The 21,563-nt window shown below is 52.7% G+C and overlaps 3 protein-coding genes across 3 annotated transcripts in view; 1 reads left to right on the top strand and 2 right to left on the bottom strand.

The window, feature by feature from the left end:
• The window catches only part of LOC141972595 (uncharacterized), a 366,186-nt gene extending 348,258 nt beyond the window's left edge, over window positions 1-17,928 (top strand). Inside the window, exons 3-4 of the mRNA XM_074930501.1 lie at window positions 14,164-14,203; window positions 14,289-17,928. Coding sequence (XP_074786602.1) covers window positions 14,164-14,203; window positions 14,289-14,709 — 461 coding nt within the window. The 3' untranslated portion in view covers window positions 14,710-17,928. The remainder of the gene's footprint in view (window positions 1-14,163; window positions 14,204-14,288) is intronic.
• LOC141972579 (uncharacterized) overlaps window positions 1-21,563 on the bottom strand; it is a 710,276-nt gene that overhangs the window by 686,374 nt on the left and 2,339 nt on the right. Inside the window, exons 2-3 of the mRNA XM_074930473.1 lie at window positions 20,445-20,521; window positions 19,238-20,258 (exon numbers count right to left, since the gene is read on the bottom strand). Coding sequence (XP_074786574.1) covers window positions 19,238-20,258; window positions 20,445-20,521 — 1,098 coding nt within the window. The remainder of the gene's footprint in view (window positions 1-19,237; window positions 20,259-20,444; window positions 20,522-21,563) is intronic.
• SH3BP5L (SH3 binding domain protein 5 like) lies at window positions 2,573-9,266 on the bottom strand. The gene is made up of 7 exons (XM_074930547.1): window positions 9,164-9,266; window positions 8,115-8,572; window positions 7,913-7,975; window positions 4,374-4,502; window positions 4,114-4,275; window positions 3,805-3,978; window positions 2,573-2,999 (listed from the first exon to the last, which is right to left on the bottom strand). The coding sequence occupies exons 2-7, from the start codon at window positions 8,331-8,333 to the stop codon at window positions 2,595-2,597; spliced, it is 1,152 nt and encodes a 383-aa protein (XP_074786648.1). The 5' UTR covers window positions 8,334-8,572; window positions 9,164-9,266; the 3' UTR covers window positions 2,573-2,594.

Here is a 21,563-nt window from a genome sequence, read left to right on the forward strand (position 1 = left end):
AAGAATCCACCCAGAGAGGGAAAGGATTTAGGGCTGGAGTTTAGGATTGGGGGAAAAAAAAGTGGAAGAGGAGGAGGAGGAGGAAGAGGAAGAGGAGGAAAAGGAGGAGGAGGAGGAAGGATTGTGGAGTTGATGCTGTTGAGAGTCACCCCAAAACCTCCTCAAAAAAAAAAAAATCCGCCCAGAGAGGAAGGAATTAGGATGGAGGTTGGGATTGGGGGAAAAACAAGCGAAAGAGGAAGAGGAGAAGAGGAAGAGGAGGAGGAGGAGGAAGAGGAAGAAAAGGAGGAGGAGGAGGAAGGATTGCGGAGTTGATGCTGTTGAGTGTCACCCCAAAACCTCCTCAAAAAAAAAAAAATAAAGAATCCACCAGAGAGGGAAAGGATTTAGGGCTGGAGTTTAGGATTGGGGGAAAATAAAGTGGAAGAGGAAGAGGAGGAGGAGGAGGAGGAGGAGGAGGAGGAAGAGGAGGAGGAAGAGGAGGAGGAAGAGGAGGAGGAAGAGGAGGAGGAAGAGGAGGAGGAAGAGGAGGAGGAAGAGGAGGAGGAAGAGGAGGAGGAAGAGGAGGAGGAAGAGGAGGAGGAAGAGGAGGAGGAAGAGGAGGAGGAGGAGGAAGAGGAGGAGGAAGAGGAGGAGGAAGAGGAGGAGGAAGAGGAAGAGGAAGAGGAAGAGGAAGAGGAAGAGGAAGAGGAAGAGGAAGAGGAAGAGGAAGAGGAAGAGGAAGAGGAAGAGGAAGAGGAAGAGGAAGAGGAAGAGGAAGAGGAAGAGGAGGAAGGAGGAAGAGGAGGAAGAGGAGGAAGAGGAGGAAGAGGAGGAAGAGGAGGAAGAGGAGGAAGAGGAGGAAGAGGAGGAAGGATTGTGGAGTTGATGCTGTTGAGAGTCACCCCAAAACCTCCTCAAAAAAAAAAAAAAAAGGAAAAAAAGAATCTGCCCAGAGAGGGAAAGGATTTAGGGCTGGAGTTTAGGATTGGGGGGCAAAAAAAAAAAAAAGTGGAAGAGGAAGAGGAGGAGGAGGAGGAAGGATTGTGGAGTCCATGCATTGGGTGTTGCCCTGCTCGCCCACCCCCCCCCGATAAAAAAAAAACCAAAAACCCACCAAACCACCCCAAAAATGTGCAGAGGGAGAAAAATATAATTTGGAATTTGTGGGGGCTGTTGGCCCGGTGCTGTCATCCGGGATGTGCCCCCCCCCCAGGGTGGGTGTGTTGGGGGGGGGGGGGGCAGCAAGGGGACCCCCAAACCCCTTGGGGTGCCACCAGCTTCCTCCCTCCCCAGCCAGAAAACTCCAGGGAACCCCAAATTTATCAAGGGGGGGGGGGGTACCCCAGTCCCTAGACCCCCCCCCCCCCCAATTTATTTCCCCCCCGAATTTTCCTTTTTCCCCTCCAACCCTTCGAGCCAAGAGGAAGATCAGGAGCAGCAGGTTGTACCCCAAAATAGCCCGAAATCACCCCAAAATACAACCCCAGCTCGAAAAAAAATTAAACCGTGTTAAAAAAAATAATTTTTTTTTTAAAAAAATCGAGGAAACGGGCAAATTAAAGTCGTTAAAATCGACTTTTTTTGGGGGGAATTAGAAGGGAATTGAGATAGTTAAAACCCAGGTGTCATTTTTGTCGTTAAGAAGAAAAAAAAAAAAAAAAAAAAGCAGGGCATGAATAAAACCAGAATTACTAATAATAGCGATTTTTTTTTTTATTCCTGTTAATAATATTTGGGGCTATTTGTTGGATTTTTTTTTTTTTTTTTTTTTTTTTTTTTTCAAGTTTTGGGGCTTCCACCTCATCCCCGCGATGGATTTTTTTTTTTTTTTTTTTTTTTTTTCCCCGCCCCAAATATGGCAATATTATCGCGGGGGGGGGGGGTGTGGGGGTGTTTTTTGGGGGTAAACAGGGGGTTTTTGGGGTGCAATTGAGTGAATAAAACCACATGGGGGGGGGAAATAAATTTTACTCACTGCAAAATACACTTCAACCCCCCCCCCCCCCCCCCCCCCAGCACTGGGGCTGCATCGAACCGATGTGATTCTCATCACAGCCCCCCCACCCCCTGACCCCCCCATACCCCAAAATGGCGGGGGGGGGGGGGGGGGCCCCCCCTTTTTTATTAGTGCAATTGGGCTTGACTTTTGCTGGAAAAAAAAAACAACAAAAAAAAAAAAGGGGGAAATAACCCCAAATAACTGTCTAAAATTTGAAGGGGAGGTGGGAGGGAAAGGGGATAGGCAGGGGGATATTGGGGTGCCCCCCCCTCAAATCCTAGTGGTAGAGTAGGCCCCCCCCCAAAAAAAAATTTTTAGGGGTGCATCCAGGAGGGGCCGTGACTGAGCAGCTTCATTAGCAGCTTCGTTAGCAGCTTCGTTAGCAGCTTCACCCACCCAGAGCCACTTGTGGGCTGCTTAACCCCCCCATAAAAAAAAAAAAAAAACGCTTCACCCCCCAAATTCCCAACAAACCCCCCCAAAAGCTTCCAAAAGTCACCCCCCCCCCTGCTCCAGTACAGCAGCACCCGGCTGCGTGCGCTCTGATTATTTTTTAGGGGAAAAAACCCACAAATTATTTTTTTTTTTGGGGGGGGGGGGGGGGTTTGGGAGGCTAAAGACTGATACTACGATGATGTTTAAAGTGCCCCGGCCCCCCCCGGCGTTGTTCCCGCTCCTCCAACTCATCGTTGTTGAGGCTGGTGGCATCCGACAAACCCAATAAATGTTCGACCGAATCGAACTTCTGGAGGTCGGAGGCGATGGTTTGGAGGCTGAGGACCGAAAGGTTGTCACTCGGGGGGCCCTCGGCCCTTAAATTTGTGTCCCCCCCCTCGGTACCGGCGTGTTGAGGGCTGGTTTCGGCTCCTACGGGCGACGCGCGTCGTACGATGAGACGTTGGAGGCGCCGCGCGTGGATCTGTTCGCTGATTTGTTCCAAATTCCGGAGGGCTACCGAGTAACGAGTCTTGGCTTGGGAAACCAACCGCTCCAGCGCCGTCACTTTGGCTTTATGCTCCTAGTTAAGGGGGGAAATAACGCGTTAGCCACCGCGGCCAACTCGCTAGCCCAACAGAATCACGGCGAAATAACGCGTTAGCCACCGCGGCCGACTCGCCGGCCCAACCGAATCACGGCGAAATAACGCGTTAGCCACCGCGGCCGACTCGCCGGCCCAACAGACTCACGGCGAAATAACGCGTTAGCCACCGCGGCCGACTCGCCGGCCCAACCGAATCACGGCGAAATAACGCGTTAGCCACCGCGGCCGACTCGCCGGCCCAACAGAATCACGGCGAAATAACGCGTTAGCCACCGCGGCCGACTCGCCGGCCCAACCGAATCACGGCGAAATAACGCGTTAGCCACCGCGGCCGACTCGCCGGCCCAACCGAATCACGGCGAAATAACGCGTTAGCCACCGCGGCCGACTCGCCGGCCCAACAGACTCACGGCGAAATAACGCGTTAGCCACCGCGGCCGACTCGCCGGCCCAACCGAATCACGGCGAAATAACGCGTTAGCCACCGCGGCCGACTCGCCGGCCCAACAGAATCACGGCGAAATAACGCGTTAGCCACCGCGGCCGACTCGCCGGCCCAACAGAATCACGGCGAAATAACGCGTTAGCCACCGCGGCCGACTCGCCGGCCCAACCGAATCACGGCGAAATAATGCGTTAGCCACCGCGGCCGACTCGCCAGCCCAACAGACTCACGGCGGAAGACGCCACCAACGCTCGGAAAACAAAACGGTTTTTCCCCGCCAGACGCCGTCGCGTTGGGTACGCCCGGCCCCAGCAACTCCTCGACCTTCCCAGTTACCTCCAGAATCTGGTTAAACTGGGCTTTCAGCTCAAAATAAGGTTTGCTTTTCACGATGACGCGCTTGAGGGATTTCTGGAGGGCTTGAACCTTGGCTTCGGCTTGTTGACACAACTGGGTGACGCGTTGGTGCTCCCGTTCGCTCCGCAGCCGCTCTTCCTCCGCTTCGTTGACCTGGAGAACCCGACCATAAAAAATAAAAACGCAACGCGTAAAAACCTTCCCTCTTTTATTTTAGGATGAAAAACGAGTTGTGGGGTGTTTTTGGGTTTGTTGGTTTTTTTTTTTTTTTTTTTTTCCGATTTTTACTTTGCACGTGGCGTGGTTGAGCATCTCCTGCCAGGTGGGATCCAGGCGGTTTTTATCAGCCATGACGCCTTGCTCGGCCACAAAAACCATCTCGCGGGCGGCGTTGTGCATGCTGACGGCGCGCTCGTAGCGCAGCGCCGCTTTCTGCGTCTCCTGCTGAGCCTGCTCCCGCCAGGAAAAAAAAATAAAAATAAAAAAAAATCAAGAAATACATAAAAATAAAAAAAAAAAATCCCTTTTCGGGGAGGAAAAGTCGCTACCTCTTTAGCCAAACGTCTGGCTTCGTAGTAAGGACGAGCTTTCTCGATGCAGTTGCCCAACTGGGAGCCCTGAGCGTTGAGTTTCCGAGCGGATTCGGAGAGGATCCGGCGATACGCGGTGCGGGCTTCCTGCCGGGGGGGGGTTGTGGGTGGAAAAATGGGAATTGGGGACCCCCTCCCCAACTGCTCACCCCCCCTCAGCCCACCCCGGGACACCCGATGCTCAGGGGTGCCGTTGGTTTTCGTGCCCCGGTATTCCCAGTGAACCTGAAATCCAGAATGAGCGGCGGGGACTAGTGAAGGATGGGGGGGAGGAGGATTGGGGGGGCTGGTTAAGGGCTGGGGGACTGGTTAAGGGCTGGGGGACTGGTTAAGGGCTGGGGGACAAGGATTGGGGGACTGGTTAAGGGCTGGGGGACAAGGAACTGGGGCATCAGTTAAGGACTGGGGGACTGGTTAAGGGCTGGGGGACAAGGAACTGGGGCATCAGTTAAGGACTGGGGGACTGGTTAAGGGCTGGGGGACAAGGAACTGGGGCATCAGTTAAGGACTGGGGGACTGGTTAAGGACTGGGGGACAAGGAACTGGGGCATCTGTTAAGGACTGGGGGACTGGTTAAGGGCTGGGGGACAAGGAACTGGGGCATCAGTTAAGGACTGGGGGACTGGTTAAGGACTGGGGGACAAGGAACTGGGGCATCAGTTAAGGACTGGGGGACTGGTTAAGGACTGGGGACAAGGAACTGGGGCATCAGTTAAGGACTGGGGGACTGGTTAAGGACTGGGGACAAGGAACTGGGGCATCTGTTAAGGACTGGGGGACTGGTTAAGGACTGGGGACAAGGAACTGGGGCATCAGTTAAGGACTGGGGGACAAGGAACTGGGGCATCAGTTAAGGACTGGGGGACTGGTTAAGGACTGGGGGACTGGTTAAGGACTGGGGGACTGGTTAAGGACTGGGGGACTGGTTAAGGACTGGGGCATCTGTTAAGGACTGGGAGACTGGTTAAGGGCTGGGAGACTGGTTAAGGGCTGGGGGACAAGGAACTGGGGCATCAGTTAAGGACTGGGGGACTGGTTAAGGGCTGGGGGACAAGGAACTGGGGCATCCGTTAAGGACTGGGGGACTGGTTAAGGACTGGGGACAAGGAACTGGGGCATCTGTTAAGGACTGGGGGACTGGTTAAGGGCTGGGGGACAAGGAACTGGGGCATCAGTTAAGGACTGGAGGACTGGTTAAGGACTGGGGACAAGGAACTGGGGCATCAGTTAAGGACTGGCGGACTGGTTAAGGACTGGGGACAGGGATTAGGGAACTGGTTAAGTACTGGGAGACCAGTTAAGAACGGGGGGACAAGGATTAGGGAACTGGTTAAGGACTGGGAGACCGGTTAAGAACTGGGGGTCAAGGATTAGGGAACTGGTTAAGGACTGGGGGAGAGGTTAAGTGCTGGAGGACAAGGATTGGGGGACTGGTTAAGGGCTGGGGGACAAAGAACTGGGGCATCAGTTAAGGACTGGGGGACTGGTTAAGGACTGGGGACAGGGATTAGGGAACTGGTTAAGTACTGGGAGACCAGTTAAGAACTGGGGGACAAGGATTAGGGAACTGGTTAAGTACTGGGAGACTGGTTAAGAACTGGGGGTCAAGGATTAGGGAACTGGTTAAGGACTGGGGGACAAGGATTAGGGAACTGGTTAAGGACTGGGAGACCGGTTAAGAACTGGGGGTCAAGGATTAGGGAACTGGTTAAGGACTGGGAGACCGGTTAAGAACTGGGGGTCAAGGATTAGGGAACTGGTTAAGGACTGGGGGAGAGGTTAAGTGCTGGAGGACAAGGATTGGGGGACAAGGAACTGGGGTATCAGTTAAGGACTGGGGGACTGGTTAAGGACTGGGGACAAGGAACTGGGGCATCAGTTAAGGACTGGGGGACTGGTTAAGGGCTGGGGGACAAGGAACTGGGGCATCCGTTAAGGACTGGAGGACTGGTTAAGGACTGGGGACAAGGAACTGGGGCATCAGTTAAGGACTGGCGGACTGGTTAAGGACTGGGGACAGGGATTAGGGAACTGGTTAAGTACTGGGAGACCAGTTAAGAACGGGGGGACAAGGATTAGGGAACTGGTTAAGGACTGGGAGACCGGTTAAGAACTGGGGGTCAAGGATTAGGGAACTGGTTAAGGACTGGGGGAGAGGTTAAGTGCTGGAGGACAAGGATTGGGGGACTGGTTAAGGGCTGGGGGACAAAGAACTGGGGCATCAGTTAAGGACTGGGGGACTGGTTAAGGACTGGGGACAGGGATTAGGGAACTGGTTAAGTACTGGGAGACCAGTTAAGAACTGGGGGACAAGGATTAGGGAACTGGTTAAGTACTGGGAGACTGGTTAAGAACTGGGGGTCAAGGATTAGGGAACTGGTTAAGGACTGGGGGACAAGGATTAGGGAACTGGTTAAGGACTGGGAGACCGGTTAAGAACTGGGGGTCAAGGATTAGGGAACTGGTTAAGGACTGGGAGACCGGTTAAGAACTGGGGGTCAAGGATTAGGGAACTGGTTAAGGACTGGGGGAGAGGTTAAGTGCTGGAGGACAAGGATTGGGGGACAAGGAACTGGGGTATCAGTTAAGGACTGGGGGACAAGGATTAGGGAACTGATTACATACTGGGAGACCGGTTAAGAACTGGGGGTCAAGGATTAGGGAACTGGTTAAGAACTGGGGGAGCAGTTAAGTGCTGGGGGACTAGGATTGGGAGACTGGTTAAGGACTGGGGGACAAGGAACTGGGGCATCAGTTAAGGACTGGGGACAAGGATTAGGGAACTGGTTAAGGACTGGGGGACAGGGAACTGTGGTATCAGTTAAGGACTGGGGGAATGGTTAAGGACTGAGGGACAAGGAACTGGGGCATCAGTTAAGGACTGGGGGACTGGTTAAGAACTGGGGGTCAAGGATTAGGGAACTGGTTAAGGACTGGGGGAGAGGTTAAGTGCTGGGGGACAAGAATTGGGGAACTGGTTAAGGACTGGGGGACAGGGTACTGGGGTATCAGTTAAGGACTGGGGGATGAGGACTAGGGAACTGGTTAAGGACTGAGGGACCAGTTAAGGGCTGGGGGACAAGGATTAGAAAACTAGTTAAGGACTGGGGGAGCAGTTAAGGACTGGAGGACAAGGACTAGGGAACTGGTTAAGGAATGGGGGTCAAGGATTAGGGACCTGGTTAAGGACTAGGGGACCCAGTTAAGGGCTAGAGAACTGGATATGGACTGGGGCTCCAGTTAAGGAAGGACTGGGCAACTGGTTTAAGGGCTGGAAAACAAGGACTGGGAGACCAGTTAAGGACTAATGGACCTGTTAAGGCCTGAGGAACTGGTTAAGGACTAGCGGACCCAGTTAAGGACTGGAGAACAAGGGCTGGGGACCCAGTTAAGGACTGGGGACCTGGTTAAGGACTGAGGTAGAGGGACTGGAGGACCAGTTAGGGACTGGGGTACAAGGACTGGGGGACCAGTCAGGGACTGGGGCAGCTGCTCACATCCAGCTGGAGCTCCACCCGGTTGATCTCCTCGTTGGCCTGGTTGAGATGCTCCAGCTCCTCCTGGAGAAGCCAAACGTGGGGTGAGGCAAGAGAAACGTGACCCCCAAAAATCTGCTGTGACACACCCCCCCCCTCCCAAAAAAACCCCCAACAGGGTGGGGGGGGAGCTGGGAAAAAGACCCTTCGTGCACCCACTTACCTGTATCCTGGGATCCAGCTCTTCCTCCTCCTCCTCCTCCTCCTCTTCTACCACTTTTGGGGGTGTCCTGGGCTCCTCACCCTCGCACGCACCCTCCAAAACAGCTGCCCCCGCCTCGGCCTCGTCCCCTCCCGGGGTGACCCCCAGCTGCCCGGGAGGCGTTTGCCGTCCGTCCCCTCCGTTTGTCCCCCAAACCAGCCTCTCCTCCGCGTCCCCCATGGCGGGATCCCCCCCAATCCGGGCCACGTCGGGGTCCACTTTGCTTCAGGGGGGGGCCAGCATCTTAACTGGGGGGCCATTCAGCGCCAGCCCACCCCGCGCGGAGCAAGGGGCTCTATTTCATTTTGGGGGTGAGGCAGGGAACCAACGTGGGGTTGCCCCCCACCCACAGCACAGACACCCCGAGAGCGACGAGGGGGGATCTGGATGAGCCAAAACACGATGTGGGGGGGGGACAACTGGAAAACAACCAGGGGAAGGTCAGTCCCCTCCTGCACCCCATGGGGTGGTGCCCCCCCCCCTCAACTCCCCCTCCCTACACCCTTCCAGTGCCCCCCCCATATCCCCCCAATGCCCCCCACCCCTCTAATGCCCCCCCTGCCCCTCCAATAACCCCTATACCCATCCAATGGCCCCTTATCCCCTAACAGCCCCCCCCAAATTCCCCCTACCATGCTCATCCCCCCAATACCCCCTATATCCAACCAGTACCCCCCCATCCCTCCTACGGCCCCCCGAAGTCCCCCCCTACCACTGGACTGCCCCCCATCCCCCCAGTGCCCCCCCACATCCCTCTAACACCCCTCCACGTGCCCCCCACATCCTTCCAATCCCCCCCACCCCTCCAATATCCAACCAGTGGCCCCCCCCCCATCCCTCCTACGGCCCCCCATCACAGTCCCCACCCCCCCCATACCCCCCTCTGTCTCCCTCCCCGCTCCAACACCCCCACCCCACTCCCCCAAAGCCCCCCCAACCCCCTTGTCCCCCCAACTCCCCCCTCCTCTTCCTCCCCCCCCGCCCGAGGCGGGGCCGCGGCCTGTGTTTACCTCCCGTTCCGCCACAAGCTGCTCCACGTCCCACACTGCCCCGCGCGCGGCGCCACCGGAACCGGAAGCGGTTTACTCCCGCCCTCCTCCTCCTGCCGTACAACATGGCAGCCCCCAGCACCCCGCCGCCGCCCGCCGCCTCTACATCCCGCTCGGTTACCGACGGCTTCAAACCGGCTGCGGAGGGGAGTGCGGGTGAGTAATAAACCGTCACCTTCCACCGGGCCCCGCTTCTCCTCAAAACGGAGCGGGGAAAAGCGAGAGGCCGCGGCGCCTCTGTGGGCGCCGCCATCTTGTTTTACGGCGCCGCCGCCGCGCCTCAAGATGGCGGCTGCCGCCTGGAAACCCCTTTAACCCGCCGCGACCCCCTGTAAAAGTTCCCTCCCCCCGCGGAAATTTGGGTCCCCGGGGGGGTTTGGGGGTGCTCGGGGGGTGGAACTGGGCCCCAGGCCCGACATCCGCGGGGAAAGGGGGGTGATGAGGCCAAAATGGGGCCTATAGAGACGTATAGGCACATACAGGCGCATATAGATACACGTTATAGACATGTATAGACATGTATAGTTACATATGGACACGTATTGGCACATATAAACATATTGTAGGTACATATAGACACGTATAGACATATATAAAACATTGTCGGTACGTATAGGCACATATAGATACATATGGACACGTGTAGGCACATATAAACGTATTGTGGGTACATATGGACACGTATAGATACATGTGGACACGTGTAGGCACATATAGGTACATATGGACACGTGTAGGCACATATAAACATATTGTAGGTACATATGGACACGTATAGATACATATGGACACGTATAGGCACATATAAAACATTGTCGGTACGTATAGGCACATATAGATACATATGGACATGTATTGGCACATATAAACATATTGTAGGTACTTGTGGACATGTATAGATACATATGGACACGTATAGGCACATATAGATACATATGGACACGTATAGGCACACATAAACATATTGTGGGTACATATGGACAAATATAGATACATATGGACATGTACAGGCACTTATAGATACATATGGACATGTATAGGTACATGTAGACATGTATAGATGCATATGGACACGTATAGGCACATATAAAACATTGTCAGTACATATGGACACGTATAGGCACATATAGATACATATGGACACGTATTGGTACATATAAACATTGTAGGTACATATAGACATGTATAGATACATAGTGACACGTATAGGCACATATAGATACATATGGACATGTATTGGTACATATAAACATTGTAGGTACATATAGACATGTATAGATACATAGTGACACGTATAGGCACATATAGATACATATGGACATGTGTTGGCACACATAAACATATTGTAGGTACATATGGACACGTATAGGCACATATAGATACATATGGACACGTATAGGCACACATAAACATATTGTGGGTACATATGGACACGTATAGGCACATGTAGACATGTATAGATGCATATGGACATGTATAGGCACATATAAAACATTGTCGGTACATATGGACACGTACAGGCACATATAGAAGCATATGGACACGTATAGGCACATATAGATACGTATGGACACGTGTAGGCCCATATAGATACATATAGGCACATACAGACATGTCTATGCACATATAGATACATATTATAGACATGTATAGGCACATATAGACACTTATAGGCACATACAGACCAATATAAGCACACAGAGGTATGTACAGACATGTATAGGCACGCATGGATACATACAGACATGTATAGGCACATATAGATACATATAAGCACATGTAGATACATACAGAGGACACATAGGCACATATAGACACGTTATAGACATGTTTATACACATACGGACACGTATGGGCACACACAGATGTATAGACACGTTATTGTCATGTTTATACATGTTTATAGACATGTTTATACACATACAGACACGTATGGGCACACAGAGACACGTATAGACATGTTATTGACATGTTTATACATGTTTATAGACATGTTTATACACATACAGACACGTATGGGCACACAGACACGTATAGACACGTTATAGACATGTTTATACATGTTTATAGACATGTTTATACACATACAGACACGTATGGGCACACACAGACACGTATACACACGTTATAGACATGTTTATACATGTTTATGGACATGTTTATACACATACAGACACGTATGGGCACACACAGAGACGTGTATAGACACATAGACATGTTTATACACATACAGACACGTATGGGCACACAGAGACACGTATAGACATGTTATTGACATGTTTATACATGTTTATAGACATGTTTATACACATACAGACACGTATGGGCACACACAGACACGTATAGACACGTTACAGACATGTTTATACATGTTTATAGACATGTTTATACACATACAGACATGTATGGGCACACAGGCACGTATAGACACGTTATAGACATGTTTATACATGTTTATGGACATGTTTATACACATACAGACACGTATGGGCACACACAGACACGTATAGACACGTTACAGACATGTTTATACATGTTTATAGACATGTTTATACACATGCAGACACGTATGGGCACACACAGAGACACGTACAGCCCCGCGTACACCCCCAGACCCCTACAGCAGCACACGTGTGTCCCCGCCTCCAGGCAGGCAAACATACATGTGTACACGCACCTACAGACAGACCCCCCCGGGTCACGTATGTAGGGGCCTACACACGCGTGTGCACGTATGTACACACGCACATACATGCCTGTGTGGACGCACACACACGTGTGTGCCCCCCCCCCCGTACCCTCCCCTATACACACCTATAGGGGCACACATACCCCCCCCGCCCCCCTATACACGCCTATAGGCGCCCCCCTTGGACACGCCCCCCTTGGACACGCCCCCTGGGATGGACACGCCCCCTCCCCGCGTCTCTCTCGGCGCTGTCGCTTCTGAGCCGCCGTTTCCCCCCCCCCCACCCCCCCAGCAGCAGCCGGGCCCCCCCAACTCGTGACACCCCCCCCCCAAAAATCGGCCGGGCTGTGCCCCCCCCCCCAGCTGCAGGTACCAGGGGAAAAGGGGGGGGAACCCCCGAATCATTCCGGGGGGGGGGGCTGCGATGGGGGACCCCCAAATCATCCGGAGGGGGGAGGCTGCGATGGGGGACCCCCAAATTATCGGGGGGGGGTTGTGGCTGCGATGGGGGACCCCCAAATTATCGGGGGGGGTTGTGGCTGCGAAGGGGGACCCCCAAATCATCCAGAGGGGGGAGGCTGCGATGGGGGACCCCCAAATTATCGGGGGGGGGTTGTGGCTGCGATGGGGGACCCCCAAATTATCGGGGGGGGGTTGTGGCTGCGATGGGGGACCCCCGAATCATTCCGGGGGGGGGGGCTGCGATGGGGGACCCCCAAATCATCCGGAGGGGGGAGGCTGCGATGGGGGACCCCCAAATTATCGGGGGGGGGTTGTGGCTGCGATGGGGGACCCCCAAATTATCGGGGGGGGTTGTGGCTGCGAAGGGGGACCCCCAAATCATCCAGAGGGGGGAGGCTGCGATGGGGGACCCCCAAATTATCGGGGGGGGGTTGTGGCTGCGATGGGGGACCCCCAAATTATCGGGGGGGGGTTGTGGCTGCGATGGGGGACCCCCAAATCATCCGGAGGGGGGAGGCTGCGATGGGGGACCCCCAAATTATCGGGGGGGGGTTGTGGCTGCGATGGGGGACCCCCAAATCATCCCAGGGAACCCCAACTCGTCCTGGGGGGGTGGGGTGTGCTATGACGTGGGGACCCCAAAATCTTCCTGGGTACTGGGAGCTATCATGGGGGACCCCCAACTCGTCTTGAGGGGGGGGGTGGGCTACAATGGGGGACCCCAACTTATTCTGGAGGTGAGGGGCTATGATGGGGGGACCCCCAAATCATCCTGGGGGGGTGTGTGGCTGTGATGGGGGGACCCCTAAATCGTCCTGGGTGGGGGGGCTGTGATGGGGGACCCCCAAATCATCCCAGGGGACCCCAACTCATGCCGGCGGTGGGGGGCTACGACAGGGGGACCCCCAAATCATTCGGGGGGGGGGGGGGTGTGTCTGTGATTGTGATGGGGGACCCCAATGCATGCTGGAGGCGGGGAATGAGACCCCTGGCACCCCCCAAATAACCCCCAGCCCCACCCAGTGACACACCCCCCCCCCCCCCCATTTTGGGGTGCCAGTGTAGCCCTTAAAGCTGGGGTGAGGATGATGGGGTGGGGGGGTGTCTAACACCATGGGTAACCCCCCCCCCCCCGCACTTTTCACCTTGCACCCCATTTTCTCCCACAGCAAGTTTCATGTGACACCCGCTCCCCCCCCCCCAAAAAAAAAGATGGAGCAAGGAAAGGACCCCCCAGCCCCCCAAAACCAAGACACGGAGGATGGGGGTGAGTTGTTTTTTTGGGGGGGGGGGGAGGTTGAGCTGCCCCACCCTCCTTTTCCTTACACCATCACCCCACTTTCATCTTCTTCTACAGAAACCGGGGGGGCCCCTATAACCCAAGAACCAAAGCGGGGGGGGTTTGGGGGTACCCCCCAGCCGCCCCAACGGGTTCTACGAGGGCGGGAAAAATTTGGGGAGCAAATCAGCTTTATCGACCCGTCGACGGATCCATACGGGCAAAAAAACCTTCCCAGCGCCCCGAAAGCGGGAAAGAATTTTAGTCCCGGCTCGACGTCGGTGAAACGTCGTCGCGTCCGTACGGGGGGGGCAAAACCGTACGTTTGCGAGGAATGCGGGAAAAGTTTTCGTAGCCGCTCCGCTCCCCTCCGCCATCGGAAAAATCCATACGGGCGAACGCCCCTAGAGGTGCCCCGACGGCGGGAAAAGTTTTCGCGACGGTATTTCGTGCGACGCCGACGCCTTCAGCGCGACGTGCCCTACGTCTGTCGCGATGGCGGGAAACGTTTTCGATGGGGTTCGGCGTCGCTACGGCATCGCCGGATCCGTACCGGCGAGAAACCCTACGCGTGTCCCGCTTGCGGGAAGAATTTTAGGGAGAATTCCACTTTAGGACGGCATCGACGGATCCATACGGGTGAGAAATTCTAGAAGGGGCGCTCGATGCGGGAAGAGTTGCAACGATAGCTCCTCGTTGATGCGTCACCAACGCGTTCGCACCGGGGAAAGACCCTACCGGTGTTCCCAGTGTGGGAAAAGCTTTGTGGATGGTTCGACCCTTAGTTGTCACCTCCGGATCTATACGGGCGAGCGACCCTACGCTTGTCCCGACGGCGGGAAGAGCTTTACGGAGAGTTCGACGCTCATCACCCATCATCGGATCCATACTGGGGAGAAACCCTACACGTGTTCTGCTTGTGGCAAGAGCTTCGCTCAAAGCTCCAACTTGGTGACCCATCAACGCATCCATACGGGAGAACGACCCTATAGCTGCGCCCAGTGTGGGAAGAGCTTTTACCGGAGCTCGCATCTCGTCCGCCATCACCGAAAACACGTCGGGGACCCCCGAAAATAAAGGGAGAGGGGTCGAGGTTGCCCCATTTTCCGAGCTCCGTGCCACCCGTGATGCTTTTTCCAGCTCCTCGTAGACTGTAAAATGGCGGCGGCTCAGGAGCTGTTTCGCTTCCCGTCCGATATTTTAATATTTTAAACGTTTTCTTTTTTTTTTTTTTTTCTAGCATCTTTAGGGTTGGTTTCACTGAAATAAGGCCCGAAAAATCCCCTTGTAACATGGTGATGCCCTCAAGCATCTTTAGGTTTAGTTTTACCAAAACTCTCAAGCATCCTTAGGTTTAGCTTTACTAAAATAGGGCCCCAAAAAAACCCTTTTATCATGGCGATGCCCTCAAGCATCTTTAGGTTTAGTTTTACCAAAACCCTCAAGCATCTTTAGGTTTAGCTTGACTAAAATAAGGCCCCAAAAAACCCCTTTTGTCATGGCGACGCCCTCAAGCATCTTTAGGTTTAGTTTTATCAAAATAAGGCCCAAAAACCCTCTTTTATCATGGCAATGCCCTCAAGCATCTTTAGGTTTAGTTTTACCAAAACCCTCAAGCATCTTTAGGTTTAGTTTTATCAAAATAAGGCCCAAAAAACCTCTTCTATCATGGCGACACCTCAAGCATCTTTAGGTTTAGTTTTACCAAAACTCTCAAGCATCTTTAGGTTTAGTTTTATCAAAATAAGGCCCAAAAAACCTCTTCTATCATAGCGACACCTCAAGCATCTTTAGGTTTAGTTTTACCAAAACTCCCAAGCATCTTTAGGTTTAGTATTACTAAAATAAGGCCCCCAAACCCCCCTTTTTATCATGGCGACACCCTCAAGCCTCTTTAGGTTTAGTTTTAACAAAACCCTCAAGTATCTTTAGGTTTCGTTTTACTGAAATAAGGCCCAAAACCCCCCCTTTTATCATGGCGACGCCCTCAAGCATCTTTAGGTTTAGTTTTACCAAAACTCTCAAGCATCTTTAGGTTTAGTTTTACTAATATAAGGCCCAAAAAACCATCATGGCGACACCTCAAGCATCTTTAGGTTTAGTTTTACCTAAATAAGGCCCCCAAAAAAGGCCTTTTATGATCGCAACGCCTCAAGTATCTTTAGATTTAGTTTTACCAAAACTCTCAAGCATCTTTAGGTTTAGTTTTACCCAGAAAAGGCCCCAAAATACCCCTTTTATCATGGCGACGCCCTCAAGCATCTTTAGGTTTAATTTTAACAAAATCCTCAAGTATCTTTAGGCTTAGTTTTACCCAGATAAGGCCCCAAATAAAGCTTTTTATCATGGCGACGCCCTCAAGCATCTTTAGGTTTAGTTTTAACAAAATCTTCAAGTATCTTTAGGCTTAGTTTTACCCAAATAAGGCCCAAAAAAAAGCTTTTTATCATGGCGACGCCCTCAAGCATCTTTATGTTTAGTTTTAACAAAATCTTCAAGTATCTTTAGGCTTAGTTTTACCCAGATAAGGCCCCAAATAAAGCTTTTTATCATGGCGACGCCCTCAAGCATCTTTAGGTTTAGTTTTAACAAAATCTGCAAGTATCTTTAGGCTTAGTTTTACCCAAATAAGGCCCAAAAAAAAGCTTTTTATCATGGCGACGCCCTCAAGCATCTTTATGTTTAGTTTTAACAAAATCCTCAAGCATCTTCAGGTTTAATTTTATCGAAATAAGGCCCCCAAAATCCCCTTTTTTTGTGGTGATGCCCTTGAGGGACGCGACAGGGTGACACCCCAACTATTTTTGGGGGGGGGAAAAATACCCCCCCGCTGACTTTGCGAGGGATTTTCAACCTGTGCTGAAGGAAATGGGGCTAAAAGGTGGGATTGAGTTGGTTTGAGGTAAAAAAAACCCCCACTTTTTTCCTCTACGATGCTGGTTTAGGGTGATTTTGACCCAAAAATCAGTCTCAGTGGTTGCCTTGGTGGATGGAAAACTTGGGGAGGGGGGGGGGGCAATCTGAGGTTCGAGAACATTTGGGGGTTATTTTATATTAATTAAAAAAAAAATCATATAAAGGGGAGATGGATTTTGGGGTGCAATTTGGGGGGGGGGTGTGCCCTAAAATTTCCCACCGTGGGGTTACAGCGATGCTCCCAGCCCCGAATGGGTGCTGAAGGGGGGGGTGCGTGTCCCCCAAAACCCCAAATCCCCCCAAATTTGGGGTCTGTGGGTGGCCCCCCCACATTGCCAGCATTTTTGGGGGTGCTGGGCTTCCCCAGACCTACCCTGGTGGTCCCCCAAGGGGTCACCCCCCACATCCCACCGGCCGTTATTTTTCTTTCATTTTTTTACGTATAAAAATTTTTTTTTTTTTTTTTGGGGTGGGGAGGGCAATTTGAAAAAAAAAAACCACCCCCCCATCCTCTGGGTTTTTTGTTTGTTGTTTTTTTTTTTTTTTCCCTTAGACTATAGATGAAGGGAAGGAGACCCATGAATTTCATCCAAGAAATAAGAAATCACGGTAAAATGTTCTTTTTCTAGTTGTCTCCGTTCAATTTATTTATTTTTTTTAATCCTCTTTAGGGCCTTTTTAAACGATTGCAAATGGAATAAAAGAAAATCACGGCCAAAATAAAATCCTTTGTGTGTTGACATCGTGTGAGTATCTCTCCGGCGGTGACAAAGCGGGGGGCTATGTGGGTGGAAGAGCCTTTTGTTTTTTTTGAGGGGAAAAGGTAAAAAAAATTATGGATTTGGGGGGTCCAGGAGCATCTTCTGCACCTGGAAGTTGTGGGAACCCGGAGTTGGGAACAGGGGTCTTCATCCTTCTCCATTTCCCGTGGACAAGGGTGAAGGTTCAAACCAACCCGGGTGAAGGTTCAAACAACCCGGGTGAAGGTTCAAACCGACCCGGGTGAAGGTTCAAACAACCCGGGTGAAGGTTCAAACTGACCCGGGTGAAGGTTCAAACAACCCAGGTGAAGGTTCAAACCGACTCGGGTGAAGGTTCAAACCGACCCGGGTGAAGGTTCAAACCGACTCGGGTGAAGGTTCAAACCGACTCGGGTGAAGGTTCAAACAACTCGGGTGAAGGTTCAAACAACCCAGGTGAAAGTTGAAGGTTCAAACCGACCCGGTTGAAGGTTCAAACCGACCCGGGTGAAGGTTGAAGGTTCAAACCGACCTGGGTGAAGGTTCAAACTGACCCAAGTGAAGGTTCAAACCGACCCGGGTGAAGGTTCAAACCAACTCGGGTGAAGGTTCAAACAACCCGGGTGAAGGTTCAAATCGACCCTGGTGAAGGTTCAAACCGACTCGGGTGAAGGTTCAAACAACCCGGGTGAAGGTTCAAACCGACCCGGGTGAAGGTTCAAACAACCCGGGTGAAGGTTCAAACCGACTCGGGTGAAGGTTCAAACCAACCCAGGTGAAGGTTCAAACAACCCGGGTGAAGGTTCAAACCGACTCGGGTGAAGGTTCAAACCGACCCGGGTGAAGGTTCAAACAACCCGGGTGAAGGTTCAAACCGACCCGGGTGAAGGTTCAAACAACCCGGGTGAAGGTTCAAACCGACCTTCGGCGCCGACGGTTACGTCGTAGGGTTGTGGCACCCTTCCAAAACGTGGCCACGTGTCCTCCGTCCTCCCCCCCCCCCCCCCCCATCCATGGAGTTGTCCCACCTCTCCCATCCTTGTAGCACCGTTGGGAAAACTCAACCCTAGAGATGGCCAAGCCCCAGCCTGGATGAAGACGAGGTGTGTTGGGTTCAACGAGGCCGTACCAAGGAGGGGAGGGGAGGAGAAGTTTACTGCAGCCAAATTCTTTATTTTTTGCCACCACAGAGGGAGCAAGAGCAGGATGTGGAGTCGGGTTGTGCCCGTCTCCATCCCTAAGATGTTGCAGAAGCTTCTTCTGAAGCCCTTTGGACAACTCAAAGAGTTTATTCATCCAAAGATGAACCCATAGATGGGCAGGACAGAGGTTGCATGAGGTCACCAAATAACATCACGTGAAAAAAAAAAAAAACAGGAAAACCAACCAAAAAAAACCACCTGTAAATGAAGAAGAACTCAACTCGGTGGGTCCCAACAGGGTTGTGGGACCGTTTCCACCTCATTTCTTCCTTCCCAAAGAAGCCAAGTCCCAAGGGGTGTCTTCAAAACTTGGTCTCTACCCAACACCATCCACCATTGGGCTGTGGAAGAAGCCCCGTGGTCCACGTGGTGTTGCTTGATGCCACCAGGAGAAATTACGTGACCAAGCGGGGGTGACTTTTTGGGGTCTACAGCCGACGAATCCACTCTTCCTAATTAATCTGCGTCCCACCGCTGAGCCCATCTCAACAAATGGACGTTCCTACCCGCGTTCATCCAGGTGGAAGCAGGAAGAGGTGGAGACTCTACCGGGTCTCTACCCAACGTGGATCACCAGTTCTCTACCCAACATGTGTCCTCCGATGGGTAATGAAGTTGGAACAACGGATGAAGCTCTTCCCACAGTCGGGGCACTCGTAGGGTTTCCCTTCCCGGTGGGTTCTTTGGTGTTTAATCAAGGCAGAGCTCACGGTGAAGCTCCTACCGCACTCAGGACACTCGTAGGGCTTCTCCCCGGTGTGGATGCGTTGGTGGGTCATCAGGTTGGAGCTGCGGTTGAAGCTCTTCCCGCAGTCGGGGCAGCGATAGGGCCTCTCACCCGTGTGCGTCCGCTGATGCCTGATGAGGTCCGAGCTGTTCCTAAACCACTTCCCGCAGTCAACGCATCTGTAGGGTTTCTCCCCGGTGTGGACACGCTGGTGGATGATGAGGCTGGAGCTCTGGCTGAAGGTCTTCTCGCACTCCTCGCACTTGTAGGGTCTCTCCCCGGTGTGGATCTTCTGGTGACGGATCAGGTAGGAGCTGACGCTGAAGCTCTTCCCGCACTCGGGGCACTTGTAGGGTCTTTCCCCGGTGTGGGTGCGTTGGTGGGACGTCAGGTTGGAGCTTTGGTTGAAGCCCTTCCCGCAGTCGGGGCATTTGTAGGGCTTCTCGCCCGTGTGCAGGCGTTGGTGGGTGATGAGGGTGGAGCTGTCGCTGAAGCTCTTCCCGCAATCGGGACACTTGTAGGGCTTCTCCCCCGTGTGCAGCCGTTGATGGGTGATGAGGTGGGAGCTCCGGCTGAAGCTCTTCCCACACTCCAAGCACTTGTAGGGTTTCTCACCGGCGTGTAACCGCTGGTGGACGGCCAGGTTGGAGCTCCGGCTGAAGCTCCGGCCACATTCCTCGCAGATGGTTGGTCTTTCCTCCTCTGAGCTTCGTGGGGGGGGTTTGCAACCTCTCCCTGTGGAGCATCTCCTTGGGTTTTCCTCTTTGTTGACCTCCTGCTCCATGGAGCATCTTCTCAGCTTTTTCTCTTTGTTGACCTGCTCCATGGAGCGTCTCCTTGGCTTTTCCTCCTCCTTGTTGACCTCCTGCTCCATGGAGCATCTTCTCAGCTTTTTCTCTTTGTTGACCTGCTCCATGCAGCATCTCCTTGGCTTTTCCTCCCCATTGACCTCCTGCTCCATGGAGCTCTTCAAAACAGCCTCTTCCTCAAGGTTTTCCTGGTGGGGTTTCTCCTCCATGTTCTCCATCCCCATCTCATCACCTGCCAGAGGAAGGAACAAGGAGAGGAAGGGGATTTCCATCCGTGCCAGAGGGAAGGGGAAGGAAATCCTCCCAGATCCGTCTCCAGGAGGACGGTGTCAGCAACGGGCCTGTCCTACAGCCAGAAGCGATGCTCAGCTGGAGGATGGAGAAGAGAGGATGAAAGGTCAAGGAAATTCCTCCTCACCTGCCTGGGTATCTCGTAGCATCTCCTCTTCCTTGCAGCCTCCTCTTGATCTGGCCGAGATTTGGGAATGGGAAATCCTGGGGGTTTTTTTGGGGAAAAAAAGCAAGCTGTGAGCATGATCCCCAGGTTTGTTTCCTACCCAAGTCCATCCCTACAGGGAAGTCCAGAAGCAGGACACCACCCCCATCTTCTGTCCTCAAGATAAGGCCCATCAAACCCTCCAAAACACCAAGAACCAGCCCGTAAAACCCTCCAAAACGCCAACAATTGGCCTGTAAACCCCTCTAAAACACCAACAATTGGCCTGTAAAACCCTCCAAAATGCCAATCGGCCCATAAAACCCTCCAAAACGCCAACAATCGGCCTGTAAAACCCTCCAAAACGCCAACAATCGGCCCGTAAAGCCCTCCAAAACGCCAACAATCGGCCTGTAAAACTCTCCAAAACGCCAACAATCAGCCCTTAAAACCCTCCCAAACACCAACAATCGGCCCGTAAAACCGTCCAAAACACCAACAATCGGCCTGTAAAACCCTCCAAAATGCCAATAATCGGCCCATAAACCCTCCAAAACGCCAACAATCGGCCCATAAACCCTCCAAAACGCCAACAATCGGCCCATAAACCCTCCAAAACACCAACAATCGGCCTGTAAAACCCTCCAAAACGCCAACAATCGGCCTGTAAAACCCTCCAAAACGCCAATTGGCCCATAAAACCCTCCAAAACGCCAACAGTCGGCCTGTAAAACCCTCCAAAACGCCAAGAACTGGCCCGTAAAACCCTCCAAAACGCCAACAATCGGCCCATAAACCCTCCAAAACGCCAACAATCGGCCCATAAACCCTCCAAAACGCCAACAATCGGCCCATAAAGCCCTCCAAAACGCCAACAATCGGCCCGTAAAACTCTCCGAAACGCCAACAATCAGCCCTTAAAACCCTCCCAAACACCAACAATCGGCCCATAAACCCTCCAAAACGCCAAGAATCGACCCATAAAACCCTCCAAAACACCAATCGGCCCATAAACCCCTCCAAAACGCCAAGAATTGGCCCATAAAACTCTCCAAAATGCCAACAATCGGCCCGTAAACCCCTCCAAAACGCCAACAATCA

Source organism: Athene noctua, chromosome 34, assembly GCF_965140245.1.
Source record: "Athene noctua chromosome 34, bAthNoc1.hap1.1, whole genome shotgun sequence".
Classification (NCBI taxonomy): domain Eukaryota; kingdom Metazoa; phylum Chordata; class Aves; order Strigiformes; family Strigidae; genus Athene; species Athene noctua.

Coding starts and splice junctions, on each gene's coding strand:
- SH3BP5L (XM_074930547.1), bottom strand. CDS start 8,333: ATGGGGGACGCGGAGGAGAGGCTGGTTTGGGGGACAAACGGAGGGGAC. Junction 4,276..4,373: donor CCAGACGTTTGGCTAAAGAG/GTAGCGACTTTT, acceptor TGGCGGGAGCAG/GCTCAGCAGGAGACGCAGAA. Junction 3,000..3,804: donor AGTTTAACCAGATTCTGGAG/GTAACTGGGAAG, acceptor CCCCTTAACTAG/GAGCATAAAGCCAAAGTGAC.